We start from the raw sequence: 26,729 nt of genomic DNA on the forward strand, positions 1-26,729 counted from the left end.
CTACTCATGTACGTAAAGTTCAGTTTGTGCCTGAGATTTTGTAGGATCAGAACCGTAGGTCAGGATACAAGTATAACTCCAGTCGTTCATATAATAAACCAGTTTATCACATATACTATAAAAAATTCAGAGCTAACACAGCTATAATGTGATGGCCGCCAACTGAAGACGCCCAATCCAGCCAACGCAAGGACAGGGTTTCTGAACAGAGGGAGATTTGTTTTTACAAGGTGAAGGGGAAACAGCAGGGTCTAAAATAATAATTTATTCTGATGTTTTACAATAAAACGACCGCCCTGGTTAATTAAACGACCCGCCTGGCTTTGCTATGCTCCACCCACGAACCCCACTCTTTGGCTGCGCGCTGGGGAGCCCACGCTAATAAAACCAAGCGGGCCTCCCCAGGCTATTGGATGGACTCGCGGTCTGAGTCCACTGCGCCCCTCCCCTTCATTCAGTAGAGTCAGAGCCAGCCAGACCCCGCTCCGCTCTCAGGCGTGGAGACTCGCGAGCTAAGGGGCGCTGGGGACGCGTGGGCTGGGGGAAGCGGTGCACGCTGTCCTGACAAGCACCGCTGCACAACCTGGGCCGAGAGGCGAGCTACGGGCTCGCCCCCCGCCCCCGGGCTCGCCCCAGGAAAGGCTCCCCCCGCTCCCGCTCCAGCAGCCGCTCAAGTTCAATCAAACTCTGCCGCGCCCCCTGCGGAGCCCGCCCCCCTGCCAGGAGCGCTCTGCCGTGCGGCGGGCCGGGGCTCACTCTGCAGGCGCGCCGCTCCTGTCGCCTGTTCCCCGGCGGCTCCCTGCAGCGGTCCTCCCCCCGCCCTCGCCCCGGCCCGGCCCGGCCCGGCTGGCTGCTGCGGGACATGAGCTTCTCCTCGGCGTCGGCTCCTTTCGCCTTCGCTTTCGTGTTGTTCCTGGCCGCGGGGCAGTCGGTCCCCAGGAGACAGGTGAGTCCGTCCGCGCCCCGGGCAAGGCGCCCCCACCGGCTGGGGCAGGGTGCGCGGGGTTCGCTGGGGGCTGCGGGGGCTCTCGGCGCTCACACGCCCGCTCCCTGCCCCGGGTATTCGGGGACCCAGCTCCTGAGGGAGTCGCTTAGTTAGTTTCTTCCCAGTTGCTTTTGTGGTCCCAGCCTCGGAGCGGCGACTTGCTGGGGGGGATGTGGTGTGTCAGTGGGAACGGGCTGGTGGGGGGCTCTGCTTTCAGTCTGATCCCTTTGCTAAACTGCCTGAGAGTACACAAGGAGTCAAGGGTCCTGCCCTGCATATGGCACCTGATTCCAGCCCAGGGCTGGCCCTAGACCAAATGATGCTTCCCCCTGCCCCATTTGTTAAACTTTTAAATACCTTATTTGTATTGCATTTGTAGCCCATTTCATGACTTTGATGCATGATTTACATGCATATTTTATCTCTGTCATATAAGATGATACATTTCCTTTTTGTCGCTAACAACAAAAACAGCTCCCCGAGCCCAGTGCCCCCACGCGCAGCACCCCAGATGGTCGCCTGCCACTAAATCCAACCCTGTCCCAGCTGCTTGGTGCCTCCTGATTCAAGAGAAGCCACAGTCAAGCCACTTCGTTTCCTTCAGCCGTTGGATGGCAAGGAGACCTGACCCCTCAGCTTCTTAGCTCAGTTCTGTCTTATTCATCACTCCCTTGGTTTGTCCAGAGCTGCCTTTCCATCAAGTTTTGTACATTCTTCCTTGTGACCGTGTGCATTGGGATGTGCCTGGGCTCACTGTCCACAGACCTAAGCATGGCTACTAAGGAATGACTGGGAGGAGGATGGGAAGGTGTGTGTGGAATATTCTGCTCTGTTATCCAGTGGAGGAAAACTTTTAGCTGTCTCGTGGCGCTTGTCTAGCAAATTGGACTTGAAATAATTAAATAAATTGTAATTTGCACCTCTAGTTATTTTGGTGCTAGTCTCCATGTGGACACTCTTATTTCCGATTAAGAATGCCAGCCCTATTTCAGTGTAACTTAAGTAGGTAACAAAATTGATTTAAATTATATTTAGACTTGGAAGGATAATTTTTTATCATCTGTGGTGTTCTAGCCATGTTGGTCCCAGGATATTAGGACTAGTCCACACTGGCAATGATAAAGCACTGCTGCGGCAGCGCTTTACCATGGCTTGTGTAGTTGTGGGAGAGTGCTGGGAGAGGGCTCTCCCAGCGCTCTAAAAAAATCACCTCCATGAGGGGCGTAGCTCCCAGTGCTGGTGCACTGTCTACACTGGCGCTTTACAGCGCTGAAACTTGCTGTGCTCAAGGGGGGAGTTTTTTCACACCCCTGAGCGAGAAAGTTGTGGTGCTGTAAAGTGCCAGTGTAGACAAGCCCTTAGAGAGACAAAGGTGCATGAGGTAATATCTTTACTGGACCAACTTCTGTTGGTGAGAGAGACGAGCTTTCTAAATGCCCCAATAGCAACTATGTAGGGTGAAACCAGACAATCACTATGGTCTCGAATGAACTCACACAGGAAAATGATAAAAGACAAAAACGCCTTGTCACCTGTGGGTGAACACTCTTCACAAAGTGATCACTGTATATCTGACCTATCAATCCTCATCCTCAAAGAAAACCTGCACAGCACTTTCAAAAGACAAACCCGGGAGTTTAAATTCTTACTTTGCTAGATGCTAAAAATCATGGACTGAATAGAGAGACTGGATTTATGGCTTATTACAAAAATCTGTAACCCCCCTAGAAACCCCTCCCAGTTGCTTTCCCCCCCCTTCTTTTCTCCCTAGGACTGGAGGGGTGTTAACAGACCACTTCGCTTTGAATGGTGCCTTGTAATATGTATTAGACTAACTCAAAGCTTAGGTCATTATGTCTAGACTACGGACCTTACAACTGTGCCATTGTAAGGTCTCCCGTGTAGCTGCTCTTTGCTGGCAGGAGAGAGCTCTCCTGCCAGTACAATTAAACCACCCCCAACGAGCAGCGTTAGCTATGTCAGCAGGACAGCCTCTCCTACCAACATAGTGTTGTCCACACACACCAGCACTTTTGTTGGTGAAACTTATGTTTTTTTCACACCCTGACTGACAAGTTTTACTGTAAAGGACTAGTGTAGACAAAGACTTAGGCTTTTACACTGCCAATTGAACAACAAAAGTTCCAGGTGCTTAAGCCCCCCCCCTCCCAAAAGGCAAAAGTTTTGCAGCGGCAAGTAGCAGTGTAAACAGCTCGTTGTCAGCAGACGCGCTCTCTGTCGACAACGTGAACCCCGCTCGTAGGGGGTGGAAGTATTTTGTTGGCAAAAGTGCCGACAAACAGCGTTTACACTGCTTGACTTTTAGCGACGTGAGCATGTCAGCATCGCCATGTCGCTAAAAGCTGTGTAGTGTAGACAAATCCTTAGTTTCCCAGACCTGAAGAAAGCTTGTCTCTCTCACCAGCACAAATTTGTCCAATAAAAGATATTACCTCACCCACTTTATCTCTAAGATTTTTATCAGTAAGCTTCAGTAAACATCGACTTCACCATACACACACACACACACACAGACTGATGAAAATATATTTCTGTAATTATCAAAATGTACAGATAAGAAATAAGTTTAAAAAAAGTAGCTTCAGAACTTATTAGAGTTTGATTTAAGGTTATTTACTTTGCCAACATCACATGCCAAAATACATCATCCATCATTAAATAACTGTTGTCTGGCTCCACAAACAATTTTTGTAACCGTGAAAATGTAAATAGATAAAAATGCTTAAACAGAAGCATTGATATTATCCATTGAAATTTATAAAAGAAATCAAATTCTGCCAAGTCTAATTATATTGTAATAGGTCACTCTTAATCTGATATACAAGTGCCCACACACAGACTTGCACCAAAATAACTAGAGGTATGAATTGCAACCGATCTAATTGTTTCAGTGCTAGGTTGCATGTAGATAAATCCTTAATCTATCTTTATAGGCATAATGTAGTACTCCTATTGTGACATAATTGAAAAATAGCTCCTGCTCAGATTGTAAAGAGGCAGGATAGGAACAAGTGATATCATTACCTTATTTGCACAGTCCCAATGGTGCACTTTACAGATAAAGAAAAAGAAGATCCAGGTCCTGACAAGCTTGCAATCGAAATGGGGTGAAAGAGATGTAACAGAGAAGTAAAATGACCAAGTTAAAATCTTGTTAGTCCCAGAGTAACTCTTTATTCCACCCTACTCCTGGATTAAATATATGTTTATGTTGTGATGTGAGCTAAATTAAACCATTAGCAGGTGATGCATGAGAGCAGGGCTGGATTGATAGCGGTGGAAGGTCCTGAAAGAAGTGAGTTTTACAGAGGGATGTGGTGGAGAATGAGACTGCTTGAGATACTGAAGGGTTTGGAAAATGCAAGTAGGAAACTTTCCCTAATGGTGGCACTGGGCCTGTGATATTTTTTTTTCTTTTTAAAAAAGAGTAGCCATTATGTTAGAGACCTGACAATTTGACCTGATGCAATGTTGTCTTCCTGAGTCTTCAGTCAAATTACTCTAGCTTGTCTTCTGGCAACAGCAAAGTGAAGTGAGTGAAGTTCTATTTGGTTTTGCTGCTGATGTTTAGAACGCTATGTGCAGCTGTGAAAATGACAATCATGTTAATCTCTCTGTTCCGGGGAACAGCTCTGAACAGTAGTCGGGACAGGCTCTGGAGCTAGGCACTGTGGTAGACACAGTGTAGGCAGGAGCTGCGATATGCGAAACTCTGAAAGTATGGATGAGAAATTAATAGGATGCAGAATAAAATGAGGCAAGTGGTGGGACAAGAGAGCAGGAAATAGGGGGTGATATTATTGAAGTGGTGGACAGAGTAGATTACTGCAGCATGTTGAAGGGATGACAGAGCGGGGAGGAGAGGCCGGGGAGAAGAAGGCTACAGTAATTCAGGTGACAGAATGAGGGCATGTTAGCAGTGGGAACATAAGGGATACAGTTGGTAAGGGGTTGGATGGGCGGGAGAGGACATGAAGATGAGATTGTGAGCATTCATGATAGGGAAGAGAGTGGAGAAGAATAGAAGTAAGGAAGATGCTTTGGTATGGAAGATGTATGCATTTACCGCTACTCAAACTAAATGTGGGGCTTTTCTTCAAAGCAAGAACTGAAAGTTCTGTGCAAAATAATTCTCTCGTCACCCCAGCAATTGGATTATCCTGTCCATTATTTAAGATCCCCCTAATGAAAAGCTGTATATAAACACAGAGTGTTATTATGACTTTCCTCTGTAATCTGTAGTAGCAACTGAACTTCAGTTTTCCTCTCTAATCCTCGTACAGTACTTGGCTGCTGCCAGCATGTAGTACAGGATGAGGGAATTTAGTGCATAACTGCAATACTCTGAGAAACTGGAGAACTTGTAGTGCCACAGGGCAAGACTGAGCTTGTGAGCAGGACATAGATGGTAGAGAAGCAAAGTGAAATGTGTGACTCCTGCAGAATGAATCGGAACAAACTCTCATTTGGCTGGAAAGAAATGGGGTCAGTGTGGGAAATGAGGTATCACTGGTTTCCTCTTGGTTGCCCTTCAGTTTTTATCTTAGTAATATTGTCTGTCAAAACATGCATGTTAAAAACTTAAGCCCTATTAGGACAGACCAGATGGAACCCCAGGGCAATGCAGGTTATTTCCTGTTGTACACTTCCTCATGCTGTGTCCAGTTCTAAATGTCCACACCCATATGACTTTCGCTGTTTTCCTTGGCAGACTGTTCCACTTCCTAATATTTTGCTGCCATGAGTCTTTCCTGATTGATATTCAGTGGAAATATTCCCTTTAACTCCATCCCATTACTCAATTATTTTATTTTGGTAGTGCCTAGGCACTGACTGAAAAGGGGTGCCCGTAGAGAGCTAGGCATTGTACAGACACAGAGTAGTAGGCAGTGCCAGTCGCAAAGAGCTTACAATCTAAATGGACAAGACAGACACAGGGTAGGGAGACTGAGCAATGTGATGGTGCAATCATCATGGCAGTGCCATTGTTTATTTTTTAAACTCTTCTTGGTTGGGGTTTTGTTAGGAGGGGATCAGATAAATGACAAGATGAGACAGGAAGGAACAAGGGGGGGTAGCATAGTGGAGAACAGAGAGGAAGCCTGTCCACAACCCTAAACACTTTCTCGCCATCTTATTCTTGAGACCTGTTTGCTTTTTTCTGTGGCATTGAATATAGTGAAACAGTAAGGAGCTGGTACTGAGCTTCTACTGTGAGTGGCCACTTTACTATCACGTACAAACCTGCACCATCTAAAGATCATTGTGGTCTGAGCAGCTTTGTTTTGTTACAGATTCATAAAGTCACAAATAGTTTGTGTCCTGAGTCCTTCAAAGACCTGCTTCTCTCCCCAGATAAAACCAGGTGAAGCCAATGGTCCTTTAGAGGGCTGGGGGCAGGGCATCTTCGGGGAAGTGTCTTTGACTCTGGCACATACTTGTAGATTCACTAGAGCCCAGATTGAGGGGAGGGGGTGGGGACAGGGACGACAGGGCAGGAGTGTTATACTGCAAAACCAGGCTTTTTTAGGGAGGGTCTCGGACCTGGACACTAGTTCCCATTTGTGTGTATTTGCCAGATGCTCTCGATTCTGGGCAGGGCTAGATCAAAGAAATGAAGTGAGAATATTAAGCAAATGTCTTGGGGAAGCAGAAGGGGAAACTGTGGCACTAACATTAATCCTTTCCATTGTCCTTTTCAGTCAGTGATTCTGCACTTCAACCCATCCTGGCATCTGTGTTTGTAACATTTAAATGTGTTGTTTGTAAACTCCTGGAGAGATGCACGTAAACACACAGTGTAGTTCAAGTGAAAGGTTACAAATCTTGTTCTCTTCTCTGCTCTTACTCCTGAGGCTCCTTTATACTGAAACAGGCAGGCCTGCTGCGTTAGTAGTATCAAGCTCCACATTGCCTTAGTAAGTCAAAACAGTGCACATGGTACCTGTTGTTCTGCAGCTCCTGGAATTTCTAAGCCTGATGTCTGGCTTGGAGGCCAGAGCAGCAGCTGCTCAGCATCCGTATGGCTCCATGAAGCGACTGATAGCAGGTGCAGAAGTAGTTAGTGCTTGCCACTCATCCCCCTAAAGACCACCATTGAAACTATGATCCGACAGCTTGCTAACCCAGTGAGCACCATCCATCTCTGCTTTAACTACAGCGTAGGTTTCTAGTAGCAGGTAGGTTTTATGAGCATCCTCTCTCTAAATCATGACATTCCACTGGCAGAGATGCAGCTTTTAATGAAGCTATTTAAAAGTTGCATTGGGATTTGATTTGGGCAACACTCGATGCAAAAATCCCAGTTGTGCACTTGCATGAGTTCCTGTGTTCTGTCACAGTCACATTTACCTTCCCTCCCTGAGAACTGGATGATGGGTCTTCCCTTCTCACTGAGGAGAAGTAAACTTCTCTGATTGCGAGAGACATTCCTGCCTGCTGCTGGCTCCTGGATGGATGAACTAGTCAAAAACCAGTAACAGGGAGTTGGAGTGCATGGGCTGGAGATGGGGGAGGGTTTCCAGGAGCAGGGACAAAGTGCAAGATTTGCTCCTGGCAAGAGCCTTGACCAACCCTGTCTTCCCCCTTGGCCAGAAACACTTCAGTATCTACACTAGTATTTTTCTTCAACTCTCCCACTGCAGCCTCACTAGTGCGAGCAATAGTGAGAGTGCTAGTGTACACAGGTAACCAGTGCCTTCGTTAGTGGGGACTGGTCTACAACTGTGCTTCCCTAGTTGCTACCACCAGTAGAGCTACATGCTGGCAGTGCAACAGTGGGGAAGTTTTGAAGAAAAAGGCTAGTGTGGACCAGGCAGGGTGGATAAAAATGTAATGATTTTAAAAATGTATCTTTTAAAAAAAAAATCAAATTTAAAATTAAATGTAAATACAAGTTTATTTTTTTAAAAATCAACCTTATATAAAGGCCTACATTTATTATAATCTATTAAAATCACTTAAATACAAAAATAATATTAAGCAGTACATGTTTGCTGCCAAGTAATAGAGTCAGACCACTGAACTGATGGAAGTCACTGACTAAGCTCCTGGAACCAGCATTTGTTGAAGTGCTAAACCATTGGTAGCAAATTACGCAGGTACAGGGTATGTTTTCTTCACTTAAGTTTATTCAGCTAGTTCAGTTCAATGGCTAGATCATTCACAATAAGAAACCAATTAAGAGTTGAAAAAGCAGGAAAATTTGTTATCCTCTTCCAATCTATAAATAAAAACTAGGCGTGAGAGGATGAGGTATGCTAGTTCTAAATCTTGAAGGGCATGGTGACCAGAAACAATCAGTTCAATTCACTAATTACAGATAATACTACTTTTGTTTAATAAATCAATTTGTTTTAAATGCAAAATATGTTTTGATAAACATACTTTTTTCTTATATCCAGCACATTTAAGGTAGTTTTAATTAATTTAAACAATGTTTTTTGTGAATATGTAATTGAATTGGAATATATAAATACAGCTTTAGACAAAAATCACAATTTAATCATCATCTAGTAAATAAGAAATGCATCATTTACCATTTTCCAACCCAATACAAAAATGTAAAAATTAAGACTCTGAATAAATGTAAGCGAAGCTATGTAATTGCCCAGATAACTGACTATGATTATAGTGTTTCCTCCTGGCTAGCAAAAAGAAGCTAAAGTGTAGTGTGAAGACTATTTTAGTTATAAACCAATAGATCTGAATGGTTACCAACCAGAGAGAATCCGCCTTTCTTTAGGAAAATAACTACTAGTTCTGATACAAAATGTTATTAAAATCAATTATCTAATTCAGTGTTTCAAGGTCTCTGATACTCTTTACTTTCATATCCTGTTTCTTGCCTATCTCTATCTAAAGCGCCAGTTCCTGGTTGATGTTCCTCCTTGGAACCAGGCACTTTCTTGGGAGTTAAACATTCTTTCGCATCAAAAACGCTTTATAGAACATTTTTAGTCCGCATTAATCCGATGGCACTGTTACTTACAAATGACAAATCCACAAGTGAGTTAATGCATGGCATCCTGAAAGAGGGTTAACTGAAACCTTTATGCTGAACCTTAATGTATTCTGTATCTCACATTTTACAGAAACTATATTTTAGTCATGTTTTGGAGACTTTACAAAACATTACCAACAGTATCTTTGTGCCATGAAGCCAGGTGCTTAAGAACCACAAATTCAATTTGTGTAGGCCTCAAAGAGAAATTATAATTTACGTTTTAGAAATTTCTGAAATTGCCTGAAATAGCTTTTCTATTGTGACTTTTTAAAAAGAAACTCCTGACATCTTGGGTCCTACAAGGATTAGAAACAAGTGCAGCGTTTCCTGTGGGAGATCTCTGAATTGCTCCTTTCTTTTGCTATCTAACTCCTATTTCTAGTCATAATGAGTAGCAAGTTATTGTACTCTAAATTTGTCAGAGGATCAGACCTGTATTTCCCATCCTGCTACTTGGATCTGTGTAATGAGTGAAAGAAGTAGCAAGTGCTTTGTATGTAAATTGACAGGTACTTAAAGCTGTTCAGAGTTGGACATGTTAGAAGTAGTCCTGTTTGAGATGAACTAGTGGGCAAAGTACAGGTTATAAATGTATGTTCTGCAAGGCTCTGCAATGGATTACATAGATATTGCCCTCATATGTAGGAGGTATGTATCTTGGGGAAGGGATTCTTTCTGAATCGCTATGGGGAAATGGAGTTTTGATTGATGAAACCTCCTGCTCTGGGAAGAGGCTGTAGTTTCAGCTGCTGTATAGTTAGGCTAAGCAAACTGAGTCTGAGTTACAGGACATGTGTCGGGGTTGGTTACTGATGGCTGATTACGTTTTAAATGGTACTGTATCACATCCTGTTCCTGTGAGCCAGACTAGCTAAATGAAGCTTTAATTTTCTGTGTTGATGTTATGTCCTCCAAGTAGCTGGCTATTCAGCAGGAGCTGTTATCTCTGACATCACGGCATCTTTATTTGTTTATTGCTCAGGGCAGTCCTTGGAAAAGGGAATGTTTCCTTCTGCAATGTCCTAGGTTGCCAACCCAATGAATTAAAGTATTTCATCTTGTTGTGTTCGGTGTTTATAAACATATAATGGTTTAATAGAGACAGGGGTATGGAAACTTTATTAATAGGGTTGTCTCCATGCGTGTTATCTTGAGGCAAAGTATTAGTTCAATTAGTCTTAGGCTTAATGCAAGTAACTTTACACAGTGCAAATGCCTTGTTGCTAGGAAAACAAGGTGGGTGAGGTAATACCTTTTATTGGACCAAAATCTGGTGGACTAAAATCTGTTGAGAGAGACCCACTTTCAAGCTACACAGAGCTCCTCTTCATGCCTGGGAAAGTACTAAGGGTATGTCTGTGCAGCAAAGAAAAATCCATGGCTGGCCCATGCCAGCCGACTCGGGCTTGTGGGGCTTGGGCTTCAGGGCTATTTCATTGCTGTGTAGACTTCTGGGCTCCAGCCTCTAGGATTCTGTGGGGTGGGAGGGTCCCAGAGATTGGCTTCCAGCCTGAGACCAGAAATCTACATAGCAATGAAACAGCCCTGCGATCCCAAGTCGCCTGGCATGGGCCAGCTGCAGATTTTTCTTTGCTGTGTAGACACAAGAGTGTCACAGCTACATACAAGATTGAACAGATGGAATGTGTGCTAAGTACCTATACTAAACTGAGGGACCATTCAAGGTGAAGTGGCCTGTTAACACCCCAGTAGTTTAGGGAAAAAAGGGGGTTCGTGGGTTATAGATTGTTGTAATAGGGACACTGGATTTTTGGCTTAAGACTGTGACTTTTAGTATCTAGCAAAGTTATGAATTTAAGCTCCCAGGCTTGTCTTTTGAAAGTGTTGTGCAGGTTTCCTTTGAGGGTGTGGACTTCTAGGTCAGATATAGAGAGTGATCACTTTATCAAAAGTGTTCACCCACAGGTGATACAGTGTTTTGGTTTTTTAATCATTTTCCTATGTGAGTTCATTAGTGCTAGGAAAACTAACCTAGTCAACAGCTAACAAAAACTGCATCTCGGAGACATCCAGCGTCACCTGTTAGTGAGTGATGCTGAATTACAGCATCAAATAGAACAGTGTTAAATTCAGCAGCTTTTTCCTAACTCTGCTGCCCAGGGAAAGGCCTAACCTCAAGACTTGCATTCCAGATGCTCTCTGCATATCCCACTTCTAATGTCTTCAATGACCGTACAAGAACACACAAACTTTGCCCAGTCAATAATATTGAAGGTGCTTCTTGCCACAAGTCATACTTACGTTGCATGCAATGGAGTAGATTGCAGCTGCCCTCATTTTAAATACAAATTTGCAACCTGAGATGAGGATAGGTCCTGATGTGATACTCCATCTTGATTGGAACAGCCTCTGCTCAGCGCATGTGCACATGTGTCAGAAACTGTAGGTTGCACATCAAGGTCTAAGTGAGGGCAAATGCAGACCGCACTATAAAACTCTGAGCTGCATTTGGCTCCTAGCTGCACTGCAGCCATCCCTGAGGTAAATATACAGGAGAGGATATAAAGAGTATCATGAATTTTAACAGATGAAAATAAACTTTTAGAATGTGGGTGTGGTACCTTTTTCTATGCACACTGGTTGGGTCGCCTTGCTCTGTATTTCATGTGCTTAGGTTTGGAAAGCTTTGCATTCACATACCCTGAACAAGAAAATTAGGTGACCCCACTTTCAAATGTGCCCCATGGTGTCTTGGTCTGAATCTCCCTGGTCCCTGCCTCACTAGCAAAAGAAACTTCCACCCAACTCTGTGAGGAAAATGTCCAATATTTAATAGTTTGTTGAAAATGGAGCGACCCGTAAAGGTATTGCTTTGAGAGACTGTAATTCTAGTGCTGTAGGTATTCTCCCCGGTAAAGGCAAGCTGACTCTCTCCTCAATTCTCCATTCTCTGGGGTTACTCTCCTGGTTATTTTCTTTCCATCTAGCTGAAGTTTGGTAAGTCCAGATGCAACTCCCTATTAATGTATGTGTTTTGTCTCCATGAAAGTTTTAAAGATGTTACATTTTGAAGTATAGAGCAGCAACAAACACCTAATACAGACTTTTCATTCAAATAGAGCTTACTAGGATGGCCTTGTGAGCTACTCCCCCAAAGTTTAATCTTTCACTTTCATGAAGGTCCTCTGGTTCGGGATAGCGGTTGCACAGTGTAGACATTGACGTACGCTAAAGGGTGATAGTTGTCTGGAGTGTCTGGCCTCCTGCTGGCAAAAATGACCTATAAAATGAAATGCAATTGTCTGTTACATTATCTTTATGCTGGCAATTGAAACATGCCAGAGTCAGGCACTGTGGTTTTGATTGCCTCGTGCTGTTATGCCCAGGTAGCACAGCATCAGGTATTCTACTCGTTCCTTGCGCTATGTTGCAGTCTTGAAACTGAAGCTGCTTCTCTTACTATACCACATATTGCTTTATTTAATTTCAATCCAATTAGTTTAAATTAATCAGATTTTAAATGTAGCCTGAGAATTGTACTGTTTGCTGTCCTGAAAAAAAAGATTTTCATTTATGCACACGACCCCCAAACCCTAATTTGGTTGATCGCACTCCCACAGTGAATGCTACAATGTTCTGGGTGTAAATAGCCTTGGACTCTGCAATGACACTGGGACCAGGGGTCTAGAGGTGGGGGCATACTGAGGTTACTCAATTATGGCAAACTGCAAAGAATGGGGCAGACAATCACCAAAGCTGGTGGTTATTCTAATACTTAGATCCACCCAGTTAGCCCCAAAACAGCTTCTGTAATACCTTACTGGTTATACAGAAGCCAAAACACAGTTCCCTTAAAAGCAGTCTTTGGGCTCCCTCGCAGACAGCCAAGTCAAAGATGAAAGTTCTACCAATCCCAAAGGATCGGACACATTACCTCCCAATCTATTGAATAGTCCAGATTTTACCAAATACCTGCTTATGGACAATTCTTATTAACTAAACTAAAATTTATTTAAAAAAAAAGAGTATTGGTTAAAAGATCAATATACATACAGACATGAGTAAGTTCTGAGATCAGTTTCATAGTAGAGATGGTGAGCTTTGTAGTTACAAAGAGTTCTTTTAGAATTAGTCCATAAATTATAGTCCAATGTTCATATCCGGGGTGATCCAGATGGGACTGGAGATCTCAGTCTTATGACTCAAACTTCCCCTCTATCAAGCAGATCTGAGATAAAAAGGATCAGGACCCAAGCGACTTTTATACAGTTCCAGGCCTTCTCTTGACAGCACAAAGTCCTTAGGCAAACAATAGGCAATCATCTAGACTTTGAAGTAGACCTATTTCCTAAGCATCATCAGTAATTAGCTACATGGATTAACATGAGGCCATTGCCTGTTTTCCGCTATTTGCAGGTGATCTGCTGTATACTTTAAAAAGAAATCAATACAGTGATATGACTATATTTACAGTTCATTTGAATGTTAAGATCTCCTTTTAATCTCCGAATTAACAGAATACAGCATAGACAGTAATTGTTTGATTACATTGTCAATCTCTAATAATATGTAAACACACAAAAACACAAACATCTACCAATATGACTCTAAAGATTGAATTTAGGTAAATTATCCTGCAAGATGGTTAACCCTTTCTGGCCATGTGTCACAGACACTGGTAAGCTGTTTGGGACAATTACTGAAATATTGTAGTGAATACTTATAAGGAAGGGGATGGAAGTATATAACCCTAGACATTAAAGTATATCCTGACCTTTTAGTCACTATGACTGGGTGGGCTAGGCCCAGAGGCCCCTCCCTGGAGGCCTCAGGATCAGTGGTGCTAAGTCCTCCAAGCAGCCTAGAGAGACTGTGCAGGAAGCAGCCAATCAGAGGGTTTCAGGCTAGTATAAAAGGAGCTGCAGTGCAGACCAGAGTCAGTCCTTTGCTGGAGTCAGAGGAGTACAGATGGTACTCCTGGCTGGCCAAAGGAAAGTGTAGCACCATGGACAGCTCAGCACTGGCAGGACCCAGGGGAGTGAGAGAGAGCTCCTGGCTGACTGCTGGGCCTGATTATAGAAGAACCCTGAAGAAAGGGTGGCAGGCCCAGCTTCTGCCCTCTGAGAGACGGCTGCTAAAGCTCTTCCAAGACCCCCTGAGTAGGAAGATAGGTGCAGACCTGTAACTCTTATAAATGGTTCAGTAAGAGAGGTGGTATAACCAAAGAAGCAGCTGCCTAGGGTTCCATCTAAGTGGCTCCTCAGTAACACTGGGGCCATCGAGGCTATTTGCTCGTAAGACCATTTGAATCTCTCTCCTGTTTCCAGCAGCTTCTATCCAATTGGTTTCACCCCACCCCGTCACTGCCCTCAATGAGCAGATAGGGATGTCCTTTCGGGAGGAGGAGATGGTACAGAGAGTGAGGAAGGAAGCAGAGCATGACTGGGGGATTTGTGTGCATGCCAAGTCTCCATCTAATGCCCTAGTTCACTTAGGGCTAGGTCGCATGAGAACACCACTGGAACAGCAGTCCGGTAATGGCAAGAAACTTCAAAGGAGAGGCTCAAGATCCATCCTTGCTCTGCCTGAGCTTCCTGGTACAATGGGATCTGGAGAGTCCTATACTGTTCCGTGACCCTTGCCTAACTGGGCCAAAATTAACTATGTTTCAGCAATATCTGTTTCCTCGTGTTAGAGGGCATGTATTAGACACTTAAAACGTACGCACACACTCAAGGTGACGTTATCACTGCTCCTTCCCTGGTTGGGAGAGGGAGTATGTTGGGTTTTTGTTTTTCTATCCAGCATTAAAAACAAGGGGAGGGATTGCAGGGAGAGAGGACTGAGAGAGAGTGTGTGCGTATGAAAATGTAGAAATCCTGGTGCACTGAAAACCGGATAACACCTTTAGGATGGTGGTGTTGTGCACATTACATAACTGTTCAGTGCTTAGCTACCAAGGTGACAGGTGCCTTAGAAACACCTGATTGCTAGAGCAAGGAAAGCAGAGAGCACTGGGCCGTCCTCTCGCTGAGTCAGAGCAGAGAAAGCTCCTGGCTTGTTTTCTGACATTGCTCCCAACTGTGAAGTCAAACAATTAAAGCGAGTCAAAAAACCTCCAAATCCATGCTCGGGAAGCAGTTCTGAATATTTCACTTTCCCATACAGCATTCAGTGGCACTTCTTTAGTGCAAACCCGTAAACAGAGAAACAACTAATTGCGAAGCACTGCTCCAAATGCGGTTCCCCTTTCTCCCCTCCACTACTGTTATACAAGTTCACAAATATGAAAAACCCTTTGTAGTTCAGAAGGAAAATCCTCTACTGTTGTCTTCACCTCTCTTTTCCTGTTTTGCCCCTTGGCAGTGGATTTTGTTGCAGAGTTCAGCATCTTCTCATGTGGTGGCTCTCTTTGCACTACAGTGTCTAGCTCAATGTTTCTCAAACGTGGCTGCCGGGGCCTTTTTGTGCGGCCACAACAGCCTCCTGGGTGGTGATTGGGTGGGGTGGCGCAGTGGCCCCTCTCCCTCCCTCCTTGTTGCTCCTGGATGGGGCACTCTGCACCGCCTCTGGAGAGAGGTGAGGCAGAGCACTTCAGGAGCAAGGTGAGTTCTTGACCCACGTTGGGAGGGAGGGGGGTTTGAGCGGCAGGCTGCAGCGGCAGAACTTCAGGAACCTGGCCATGCGGCCACAGGCTCCAACCGCAGGGCAGCATGTACTGACCCCCAGCTCTGGCTGCAGAGCTTCAGTCAGCCCCAGTTCCAGCTGTGCAGTGGCGGGAGCTGGCCCCGGGCTCCAACCATGTGGCACTAATCCCCTGTCCCAGCTGCATGGCAGCAGGTGCCAACCCACAGCTCTGTTCCCGAGTCCTGGCTATGTGGTGGCGGGAACTGGCCCTGGCCACGGCCACACGGTGGTGGAAGCTGGCTCCGGCACCCAGCTCCAGGCTCTGGCCATGTGGGAGTAGGCACTAGCCCTGGGCGCTGACCCACAGCTCCAGCTGCATGGCAGTGGGCTCCAATCCCTGGCTCCAGCCATGGCGTTCCTGGCCCCAGCTCTGGTCGCGGGCACTGAGCCCCAGCCCTGGCCTCATGGCAGCAGATACCCCCTCCTCCCGGATCCTGCCCCCTTTCTGGCCTCGCATCCATTCCCCCTATTGCCCAGGCCCCCGCTGCCTCCCCACCATCACCTCTGGCTTGTGCTGCCTCCTGCTTCGGCCTTCCCATTCAGGGCTTAATCTGTCCTGGATCTTGTTGAGAAAAATGATATTAACAAACATGCAAGTATCACTTTTCACAGCACATTTACTTGCTATCTGTGAAAAGTGATACTTGTATGTTTAATATCACTTCTGATCGCCTCCCACATAGCTTCTAAGTGCTGTGATATTTACAAATATACAAATACACTCTTCACAGCAAGCCCCAGGACCCACTAAGCCCTGGATGGGGGTGCCAAAGGGGGAGGCAGCATTATTTTTGTTATTGAGTCTGCCAAAAAACCCTACAAATATACATTACAATGATTTGGATGTGAATCTGTGCATATTTAATTGTTTTTTCCTATAGGTAATTAAATATTTTAGGAAAAAAGTGTCAGTGCGGCCACCAGTGAGAGTTGGTGGCCGCACTCTGAGGCCATCAAAAATTTTGTTGTGAGAACCCCTTTAGCTATCATTTTTCAATCTGTCTGGAACAGTGTAAGCATGCAACAGCTTGTGGTTCAGCCCAGAAGCATTCCTTCTGGTCCTCTTTCATCTAGGATCTCCCATTCTGTCAGGATTGCTTTATGTAATACTTTGCTTAAAAAAGAAAAGTCAGAGCACCTAAAAGCACTTCACAGACAACGAGCCTCCAGCCCTCTGAGGTAGGTACATAGATATCGTACTAACTTTATGGAGAACTAAATGATATCTCTGCTAGTCATTGGCAGAGCTGGAAAGAGTACTTGGGAATCCTGACCTGCGTTACAAGAGAATGTGATCTAGTGCTTGCTCAAGCTGCACCCAGGCAAGATGGTCACTTCCTTGGTGATGCTATTAGGTGACTAGTACAGTGGGATTCTGGTCCTGGAGTAGGGATCCTGAGCTTTACAGTAATACAAATAATGAGAGGAATAATAGTGTTTGCTTTATAACTACATCCTGACTTACCTCTTCTTTCGTCCTGCCCCTTACTGAAATTTTTTGGGGAAAAGCAGCTGTTGGAAGTGAACGCAACAGTTGTTTGTTACACTGTTGAAATTGTGTGCCTGCTCAATGAACAACTGGGATCACCACAGAGGAAAAGTTTTGGTCCTGATTGGAGAAGCTGCTGCCTGCTATACAGTAACTCCTCGCTTAACGCTGTAGTTATGTTCCTGAAAAATGCGACTTTAAGAGAAATGATGTTAAGCGAATCCAATTTCCCCATAAGATTTAATGTAAATGGTGGGGGGGTTATGTTGCAGGGACATTTTTTTCACCAGACAAAAAACTATATATTATATAGACATACACACAGTATACATTTTAAACAAACAATTTAATACTGTTCACAGCTATGATGATTGTGAAGCTTGGTTGAGATGGTGAAGTTAGAGGGTGGAAGAGGGAGGGATATTTCCCAGGGAATGCCTTGCTGCTAAATGATGAACTAGCACTCGGCTGAGCCCTCAATGGTTAACGCTTTGTTGTTAATGTAGCCTCTCACACAAGGCAGCATGAACACGAGGGTGGGGAGACAGCATAGCAGACAGAGACAGACACGCACCTTGTGTGTGGGAGAGAAAGAGAGAGATGCACATTGTCCCTTTAAGTAAGCTGACCCACTCTTAAGTGCATTTTTTTTATAAGTGGATCAGGAAATTGAGACAGCAGCTGCTGCCCCAAGCTCTCTCTGTCTCTCTCCATCCGTGTCCCCTCCCTGCTCTATATGGAGAAAGGGTAAGCGGGGTGCAGGAGCAGGGGGGAGGGGGACACCCTGACAGCCCCCCCTTCTCCTCCTGTACAGCAAGCAGGAGTCTCTGGGAGCAGCTCCAAGGCAGAGGGCAGGAGCAGCACATGGCAGTGGGGGGAGGGACAGCTGAACTGCTGATTGATAGCCTGCTGAGCAGCTGCAGCACAGGGAACTTAGGGGAGCAGGGAGTTGATAGGGGGGCTGCCGGTCCACCCTGGTTCCAAGCCTAGGGTTACCATTCGTCCGGATTCCCCCGGACATGTCCGGCTTTTTAAGCTAAAAATAGCATCCGGGGGGGATTTGTAAATGTCTGGACTTCCCCCCCGCCCCATGCAGAGCACGCGCGGCTAACAGTGCAGCCGGCCGGATGGTGCCACTTACATGGGGCTCCGACACTCAGCCAGAGAGGGCTGCTCCTCCTCCCCGCTGCAGCAGAAATCCCTCCCTCCCTCCCTCCCTGCATTCGCAGATCGCCTCCGGCAGTCTGGAGCTCCTCCCCCACTGCTGCCCAGCCTGCCGGAAGAGCAGCTCCGGACGTTCCTGAGCAAGTTCACCGAGACATTAGGCGAAGGCCAACAAGAAGGGGGCCAGGGGGTCGGAGAAGGGGCAGGGAGGTTTTGGAGGGGGCAGTCAAGAGACCGGGGGGGGGAGTTCGGGAGTTCGGGGGGGCTTTCTGGGGGTGTGGATAAGGTTTTGGGCAGTCAGGGTACAGGTAGGGGGTAGGGTCCTGGGGGGCATTTGGGGGGGGTCTTAGGAGGGGGCAGTTAGGGGACAAGGAACAGGGAGGCTTAGGTAGGGGGCGGGGTTCTGGAGGGCAGTTAGGAACAGGGGTCCCAGGAGGGGGCAGTCATGGGACAAGGAGCGGGGGGGGGGTGTTTGGGTGTTTGGGAGTTCGGGGAGAGGGATTGGAGCAGTCAGGGGACAGGGAGCAGAGGGGTTTAGATGGGTCGGGAGTTTTGGGGGGGGCTGTCAGGGGGTGGAGAATGGTTGGATGGGGTGTGGGAGTCCCAGGGGTCTGTCTGGGGGTGTGGATAAGGGTTGGGGCAGTCAGGGTACAGGTAGGGGGTAGAGTCCTAGGGGGCCAGTTAGGATGGGGGGAGGGTCTCAGGAGCGGGCAGTCAGGGGACAAGAGGCAGGGAGGCTTAGGCTCTCTTAATGGCTCTCCATGCGTCTCTGGACCCTCTCAGCTGTCGGGCTTGGACGGAAACATTGCCTGAGGGTAGTGAGAGAATGGGTTATCGGTGAGGTGGGGGTGGGCGTGAGCCCGGTCAATAGGGGCAACCCCTACCAAGATCTGAGCCTTTTCTCACACGCCCGTTAGAGCTCGACATTATGCTGTTTGGGACCCCTCTTTGAGGAAAGCCTCTGGATTGCAAGTCCAACCGCTACCTCCTCGTGGTGAGAGTCGGTAACTGGCTTGGATAGCCAGGCGGATTGCGGAGGACGAACCCACATCCCACGTTCAGTGGGGTGTGGGACGGGGTTGGGCAGCCCCATATGGTGCCACATGGATGCCCCCCTGGTAAGGGTAGCCTCCCCCAGGTACGGGTTGATTCCCCCTGGTAAGGGTTAGATTCCCCCTGGTAAGGGTAGTCTCCCCCAGGCACGGGTTAGTTTCCCCCTGGAAAGGGTTAGTTTCCCCCTGAGAAGGGTAAATCTTTTAGCTATGGAAAAAAGTAATTTATATTTTTATACCGGATTGGCGCTGGACCGGGTTAATAACGCCCCCGCTGTTGGCTTTGATGCCCCGGCTGACAGTGTTAAATATATTAGGGGTGTGATCAGGGTCGCTGGACCAATGGATAAAATGGTGTGGACTATAATGAAGTCTCATGAGAATGAGAGTGAGAATCAAGTCCTCCCAGTGGAGCATGGAGAGGAGGTAGAGGAGAATGTTTGTGATGATCATGGTGAGGAGATTTTATCTATCTTACCGATGGTTTTTACAAGGGACACTTTTAATGATTTAACTATGGACAGTTTTAATCCAGATTTTAAGTATTGAAGTACATTTGATGATCCATATGTTAGGGAATCAAGTACTGATTTTAATAGGGATCGTAATAAGGATCTTAACAGTATTGGTAGTAATATAAATATATTAGAAAGTAGTTCGTGGAAGGATGGGGTTTTTTATTTAGAGTATCCCGTTGATAGTTTTAATTGTCCAATATGTCCCCAGATATTACCAACATTTGGTAAATGGGCCAAACACATTAATGTGGTTCATAAAAGTAAAGCCATACGAGTTGTATGTAGTAAATGTGGAAAATCTTCTCAATATCATAATATAGCTTGCCACTACCCCAAGTGCATACCCAAGAAGGCGGATACCCCAATGAAGAGCCATATGTGCTCCGTCTGTGGGCTTGGTTTTCATACTAGATCTGGATTGAGCCAACACTGTAGACATAGACACCCTGCTGTGAGGAATGAGCAAAGAAAAGAAGATATGGCTGCTAAAAGTAAGATCAAAGAGGGATCGACTAGATCTCGTATATGGACTAAAGATGAGGTTGCGCAGCTTATACAGTTGGAAAGGAAATATATTGGGAAAAGGAATATAAATAAATGTATTGAGAGCGAGATGAGGACCAAAACGAATAAACAAATATCAGATAAAAGACGAGAATTAGCAAAGAAGAAGTTAGTGGTAACAGGAGATAGGGAGGAAGTGACTGAGGTAGAGGACATTAGAGTAAATATATTAGAAATTCCGCCCCCAAGAGAGAGGATTTTCCCACTAAAAGGACATCCAGAAGTGGATTTAGTGGAGAAAATATGTAAACGGGGAAAACAAAGTAGGGAGGGAAGAGAAATAATAAATAGTTTAGGGGAAATTGAAGGCTTATTAAAGGAGGATTTAACAAAAGCTCTCGGATGGGCAATGTTGGAAAAATTATGTTATTCATTAGTAGAGGGACAGGACCCTAGAAATGAAAGTCAAATAGAGTTGAGGAATAAAGGAAAAGGGAAGATTAGAAAGGAGGGGAGAAGGAAGCAATTTAATGCAATTAGGAGATATGCTACAAAGAAAGCTAAGTATAAATTCTATCAACAATTATTTGATAAGGATAGAAGAAGATTGACTCGCATTATAATGGGAGAGCCAGATAAGGCTAAGTGTGCTATCCCTATGAAAGAAATTGAGGAATACTATGTAAATATTTTGGGAACAATTGGACATGGTAATATGATAGGGTGGCCATCATCCACAGAGAATGCGGATAATGATATATTAATGAGTCCGATCTCTGTGGATGAGATTAGAATAGCTTTAACAGAAATAAGAAAAGATAGTGCTCCTGGCCCAGATAAAGTAAAAGTGAGCAATTTGTGGGATATTTTTAATTTAGACTCCTTAATACTTACAAAAATTTTTAATATATGGTTTCTAAATAGACAGGTACCAGATGAATTTAAGAAAAATAGAACGATTTTAATACCAAAGACACAAGATGAGGAGGAAATGAAGAAGTTAACATCTTGGAGACCATTGACAATTGGGTCAGTTTGGATTAGAATCTATACCAAAATATTAGCAAAAAGACTGGTGGAAACAGTTAAGATATGTAGTAGACAAAAAGGGTTTATATCCGCCCCTGGGTGTGAGGAAAATATTGCTATATTAGATAATTTGATTAAAGGGGCTAAACGAAATGGGAATGAAATTGCAATAGTGTTCGTAGATCTGGCTAAAGCATTTGATTCTGTGGGACACGGACATATAATAGCCGGGTTGAGAAGATTTGGTATAGATGAACATTTTATAGATATTATTAGGGACCTTTATGATAATTGCACAACTAGGGTATGGGTGGGTGATGAAGCTACTGAGTCTATTTTAATTAGGAGGGGGGTCAAGCAGGGTGACCCGTTGTCCCCAATTTTGTTTAATATTGCTATGGATCCCTTTTTAACTAGATTAGAAGTAGAAGGAAGTGGTTTTTATGTTAAGGGTAATAGTGTCACGTCATTGGCTTTTGCCGATGATGTGGCAATTTTAAGTAGCTCATATAAAGGAATGATCAAAAATTTGGGTATCTTAGAGGAGTTTTGTAAAAATACTAATCTCTCTGTTAATGTGAAGAAAACGAAAGGCTTTCATATTTTAACTAAACATAAAACCTATGTAGTTAATCCTAAGGATAATTGGCAGATAGGGTCAGAGAAGATTGAATATGTTCAACCAGGGGATTTTGAAAAATATTTAGGGGCTAGAATAGATCCCTGGATAGGTGTAGGGGGACCGGTACTTAAAGAAAAATTGAAAGATTGGAGTGAGAATTTAATTAAGGCCCCATTAAAACCGGCCCAAAAAATATTAATTTTACAGACATACATCTTACCGAAGCTATTTTATAATCTTCTTTTAATAGAACCCCCTTTTAATCTTTTAGACGATCTTGATGTGTTAGTTAGAAAAATAGTTAAAGAGATTTTACATTTACCTCAGTGTACCACAGATGGGATATTTTATTCTAGAGGTAGGGATGGTGGTTTAGCTCTCACTAAGTTTAGTGTGCAAATCCCAAATATGTTAATTCGTAAATGGAGGAGACATATTGTCTCGAGAGATGATTGGATGGACCTATCTTATCTATATGCAGGAGAAAATCTTGTGGATAAAATATTGTCATTTAGTGCAGTAACATCTCATCCCAAGAAATGGAGGGAAGAGGAATTTTTAAGATGGTCGGAACTGAGATGTCAGGGAATAGGGATAAAATATTTTAAAAATGATTTAATTAGTAATTCGATTTTTAGAAACTCTAGTAAAGTTAAATCGTCAGCGTATATCGCAGCATTGCAGCTTAGGGCAAATATTTATCCTACTAGGGAGACATTAGCAAGAGGAAGAGGAGGTGTGAATGCTCTTTGTAGATGGTGCGGTAAAGTGCGGGAGACTGTTCCCCATATCTCAGGACAATGTTATAAGACTAAGAATGCTAGGATAAAAAGGCATAATAGAGTAGTGTCTGCAGTTGTGGATAAGGTTGGTAAATTAGGGTGGAAGGCAATGATAGAGCCCCATTTGAGAAATAGTAAGGGTGAGTTAAGAAAGCCGGATATTATATTTATAAAAGGAGATACAGCAGTGGTGGTTGATGTTACAGTGCGATGGGAGGATAATGCCGGAAGTTTGGAACAAGCCCACAGTGAGAAGGTGGCTTATTATCTTGAGTTAGAGGAAGAAATTAAAAACTTAACGGGAGGTAAAAATATCCACTTCTTTGGTTTTGTGCTTGGGGCGCGTGGCAAGTGGAGTGAAGGTAATAATGATTTGTTACAATTATTGGGAATGGACAGAAGTAAAAATTTTAAGGAGAGTATATGTAGACTTGTTTTATATTCCACTATTGGTATGATGGCTATATTCAGTGACAGGTAAAGATCCCGGAGTTTCCATTCCGTGTATCTTGCCAAAACTAAATTTTAGCTATTTTGGTTTCCATGCTCTAAATTTTCAAATTTTTAATATTGTTTTGAACATTAACATATTTAGTGTTATTTAATATCTGCCCTTCAATAGAATGGTTTTAACTATATAATAAATACTTATTAATGGATGAAATTCCAATTTAAATCATTAGTTTATTTATTTATTTATTTTAACTACTGGATGTGGATGCGGACTGGCCGCGTATAGTAACCAGGAAAGGGCAGGTAGTCACGCCTGTACATAAATAGGGGGTGGAGTCTGGGGGGCAGTTAGGGGCAGGGGTCCCAGGAGGGGGCAGTCAGGGGACAAGGAGCGGGGGGAGGGGGGGGAAGTGGGAGGGGCAGGGCTAGGGCAGGACAGGGGCGGGGCTCCTCCCGTCCTCTTTTTTGCTTGCCGGATTATGGTAACCCTATCCAAGCCCCCACCAGCTAGCTGCAATGGGCTGCTCTTCCTGCAAGCAGTGGACAAAGCAGGCGGCTGCCAAACAACGTTAGAAGAGAGCATTGCACAACTTTAAACGAGCATGTTCCCTAATTGATCAGCAACGTAACAGTGAAACAATGTTAACCAGGATAACTTTAAGTGAGGAGTTACTGTACTGGGTTCTGAGAGGATCTGAAGGTTGCTGCTACAAACCTTGTTCAGTGTCTGAACACTGTCAAGTACGTGTTGGTAGGAACTGAAATGCTTGGGTTCCAACTATAGCATTAAATCAGCTGTATGGTGCATGCTGTGTGTTTTATGGTGCACATTGGAATAATCTGTACAACCAGGATTGGAAAGTATTACTGTGTGATCTTGAGCAAGCACCTTTACCTCTCTGATTCTTTTTTTCTCCTCCCATCCCTTTTCTGCCTTATTTATTTAGGGTACAGCTGATCATAAACTTTCAAAAAACTTCCAGACTGAAAATAAGGTGTACATTTTTGACTGTGGGTAACTAACCATTGGCAAATTTACCAAGGGTTGTGATGGCTTCTCCATCACTGACTATTTTAAAATCAAGACTGGATGTTTGCCTAAAATCTATGCTCTGGGAATTACTTTGGGTAAGTTCTGTGGCCTGTGCTATATATGAGGTCAGACTTGAGGATCACAATAGTTCCTTCTCGCCTTGGAATCTATGAACAGAGTTATAGAATCATAGAAGGATGGGGTTAGAAGGGGCCTCAAGGGTTATCTAGTATAACCCCCACCAAGATGCAGGATTTGTTGTTAGCCATCTGTCTTGAATGCTTTATCCAGCCTCCTTCTGAAAACCTCCAGTGACAACGCTTCCAGGACTTCCCTAGGCAGTTTGTTCTTACAGTTAGGAAGTTTCTCCTGAGATACTATGCTAACATTTTATGTTGTGTCGTAGTTTGAACCTATTGCCTCTTGTCTTGCCCTCTGTAGCAAGACAGAATAATTTTTCTCCATCTTTTTTAATGGCAGCCTTTCAAGTATCTGAAGGCCTTAATCTCCCCCCCTTAATCTCCCCTCTTCCAAACTAAACATACCTAGTTTCTTCAGCCTTTGCTCATATGGCTTGCAGTCCATCTCTTTGATCATCTGTGTCACTTGCCTCTGGATCCTTTCCAGTTTCTCTATGTCCTTTCTATACAGCAGTGACCAAGCCAGAGGCCTAACCAGTACTATCACTTCCTTCGCTTTCTGTGACTTGCATGCTATGCCTTTGTTAATGAAACTACTCCTGGGGAATTCTACACCAAAAAAATTAAAAATTCTGCGCACAATATTTTAAAATTCTGCACAGTTTATTTGTCAAAATAATACAATCATGCCAGTTTCAATTATTTTGATAATTTATTTAAGCTACAATACAATGGATGGAGAATGGGACTGGGGAGCATTGGAAGAAATCCCCAAACCCCCTTGGCCTAGTAGTAATGTAGCTAGGTTTGACCCTTTATTTCTAGTTATTAGTTAACAAATATATGTAGCCATATGCTCAGTGTTACAACCAACTTAAGAGCAAGTGAGGGCTGAGGAATAAAAATCACAATTTATATTGGCTTACTATCTCCAGAAAGGTAAATACCAAACAGTTCATGGAGCACATTTTCATAGGAATTTTTTTCAGTCCAAAAATTTAGACCTGTTCTAATCACTAAAGCACCATAAGCATTTATAAGGCCATACTGTCCTTTACAGCAGTGATTTTCAAACTGCGGGTCGCGACCCAGTACTGGGTTGCGGAATGTAAGACACTGGGATGTGGTGGCTCTGGTCAGCTAAGGAATGCTAGTCCCTAACTTTTCTGACACCGTGCTGCACCGCAGAAGCAGCAGGTCCGGCTCTGCGTGCTGCTCCGGCCCCGAGCATAGGCTCCGCACTTCCATTGGCCGGTTCCTGGCCAATGGGAGCTGGGGGGCCAGTGCCTGCGGGCGAGAGCCACACAGAGCTGCTTGCGAGCCTCTGCCTAGGAGCCCTACCTGTTGCTGGTCACTTCTGGGGTGCAGCGCGGTCCGTGGTGCCAGGACAGGCAGGAAGCCTGCCATAGTACCCCCGCCGTGCCACTGACCAAGAGCCACCTGAGGTAAGCCTGCGCCCCAATCCCCTGCCCCAGCCCTGAGCCCCCCCTCCTGCACACCAAACCCCTTATCCCCAGCCCCACCCTCCACTCCTTGCCCCTGCACCCCAATCCTCTGCCCCAGCCCTGAGCCCCTCCCAAACCCCTCATCCCCAGCTTCATTGGGTCGCGGGCATCAACAATTTTCTTCAACTGGGTCACCAGAAAAAAAGTTGGAAAACCACTGCTTTACGCCACTCTGGCAACATAAAGGAGCCTTAAAACTTTGAAACCTGTCTTATAGTCCTGGGAGAATTCACAAAGAGAATGGGAACAATTCACTCAGGCAGGCTGCTACAGTCTTCTCTGCCACATGCCTACCTCCTCAGAAACACCCCAAAGCCCAGCCTCTCCACGCCAAGCATGCTGCAATAGCGACAGTGTGTCTCCCTCTCGCACACACAATTGCCCAGCCCCTCCCATCCCATCCTAGTGGTGATTTACATCTCTACCAGCTGCTCTGGGCGCCCGAACCAATCTGCCTGTGCTGCTGAGGAGGGGCACATGACCACTCTTGTGGGCTTCCCTTTGCGTCCCCGTCAGAAGTCATTTATCTGCGGGGAACATTAATTCTGCATGTGTGCGGAGACACAGAATTCCCCGAGGAGTATGAAATCAAAATTGCATTTGCTTCTCTTTTTGCAACAGAATCTTGTTAACTTATGTTGAGGTTGGGGTCCACCACAGTCCCCAAATACTTCTCAGCAGTGCTGCTGCCGAGCTAGTTATCCCCCATTCTGTATCTGTGCATTTGGTTTTTCTTCCCTATGTGTAGCACCTTAAATTTGTCTTTGTTGAATTTCATT

General features: G+C 44.8%; 1 protein-coding gene across 1 annotated transcript in view; it reads left to right on the plus strand.

The window, feature by feature from the left end:
- Positions 1-424: 424 nt before the first annotated feature.
- Positions 425-26,729, plus strand: part of GLP1R (glucagon like peptide 1 receptor) — a 107,665-nt gene continuing 81,360 nt past the window's right edge. Inside the window, exon 1 of the mRNA XM_065589265.1 lies at positions 425-946. Within this exon, the coding sequence (XP_065445337.1) occupies positions 863-946 (84 nt within the window). The 5' untranslated portion in view covers positions 425-862. The remainder of the gene's footprint in view (positions 947-26,729) is intronic.

Source organism: Chrysemys picta, chromosome 3 (assembly GCF_011386835.1).
Source record: "Chrysemys picta bellii isolate R12L10 chromosome 3, ASM1138683v2, whole genome shotgun sequence".
Lineage (NCBI taxonomy): Eukaryota > Metazoa > Chordata > Testudines > Emydidae > Chrysemys > Chrysemys picta.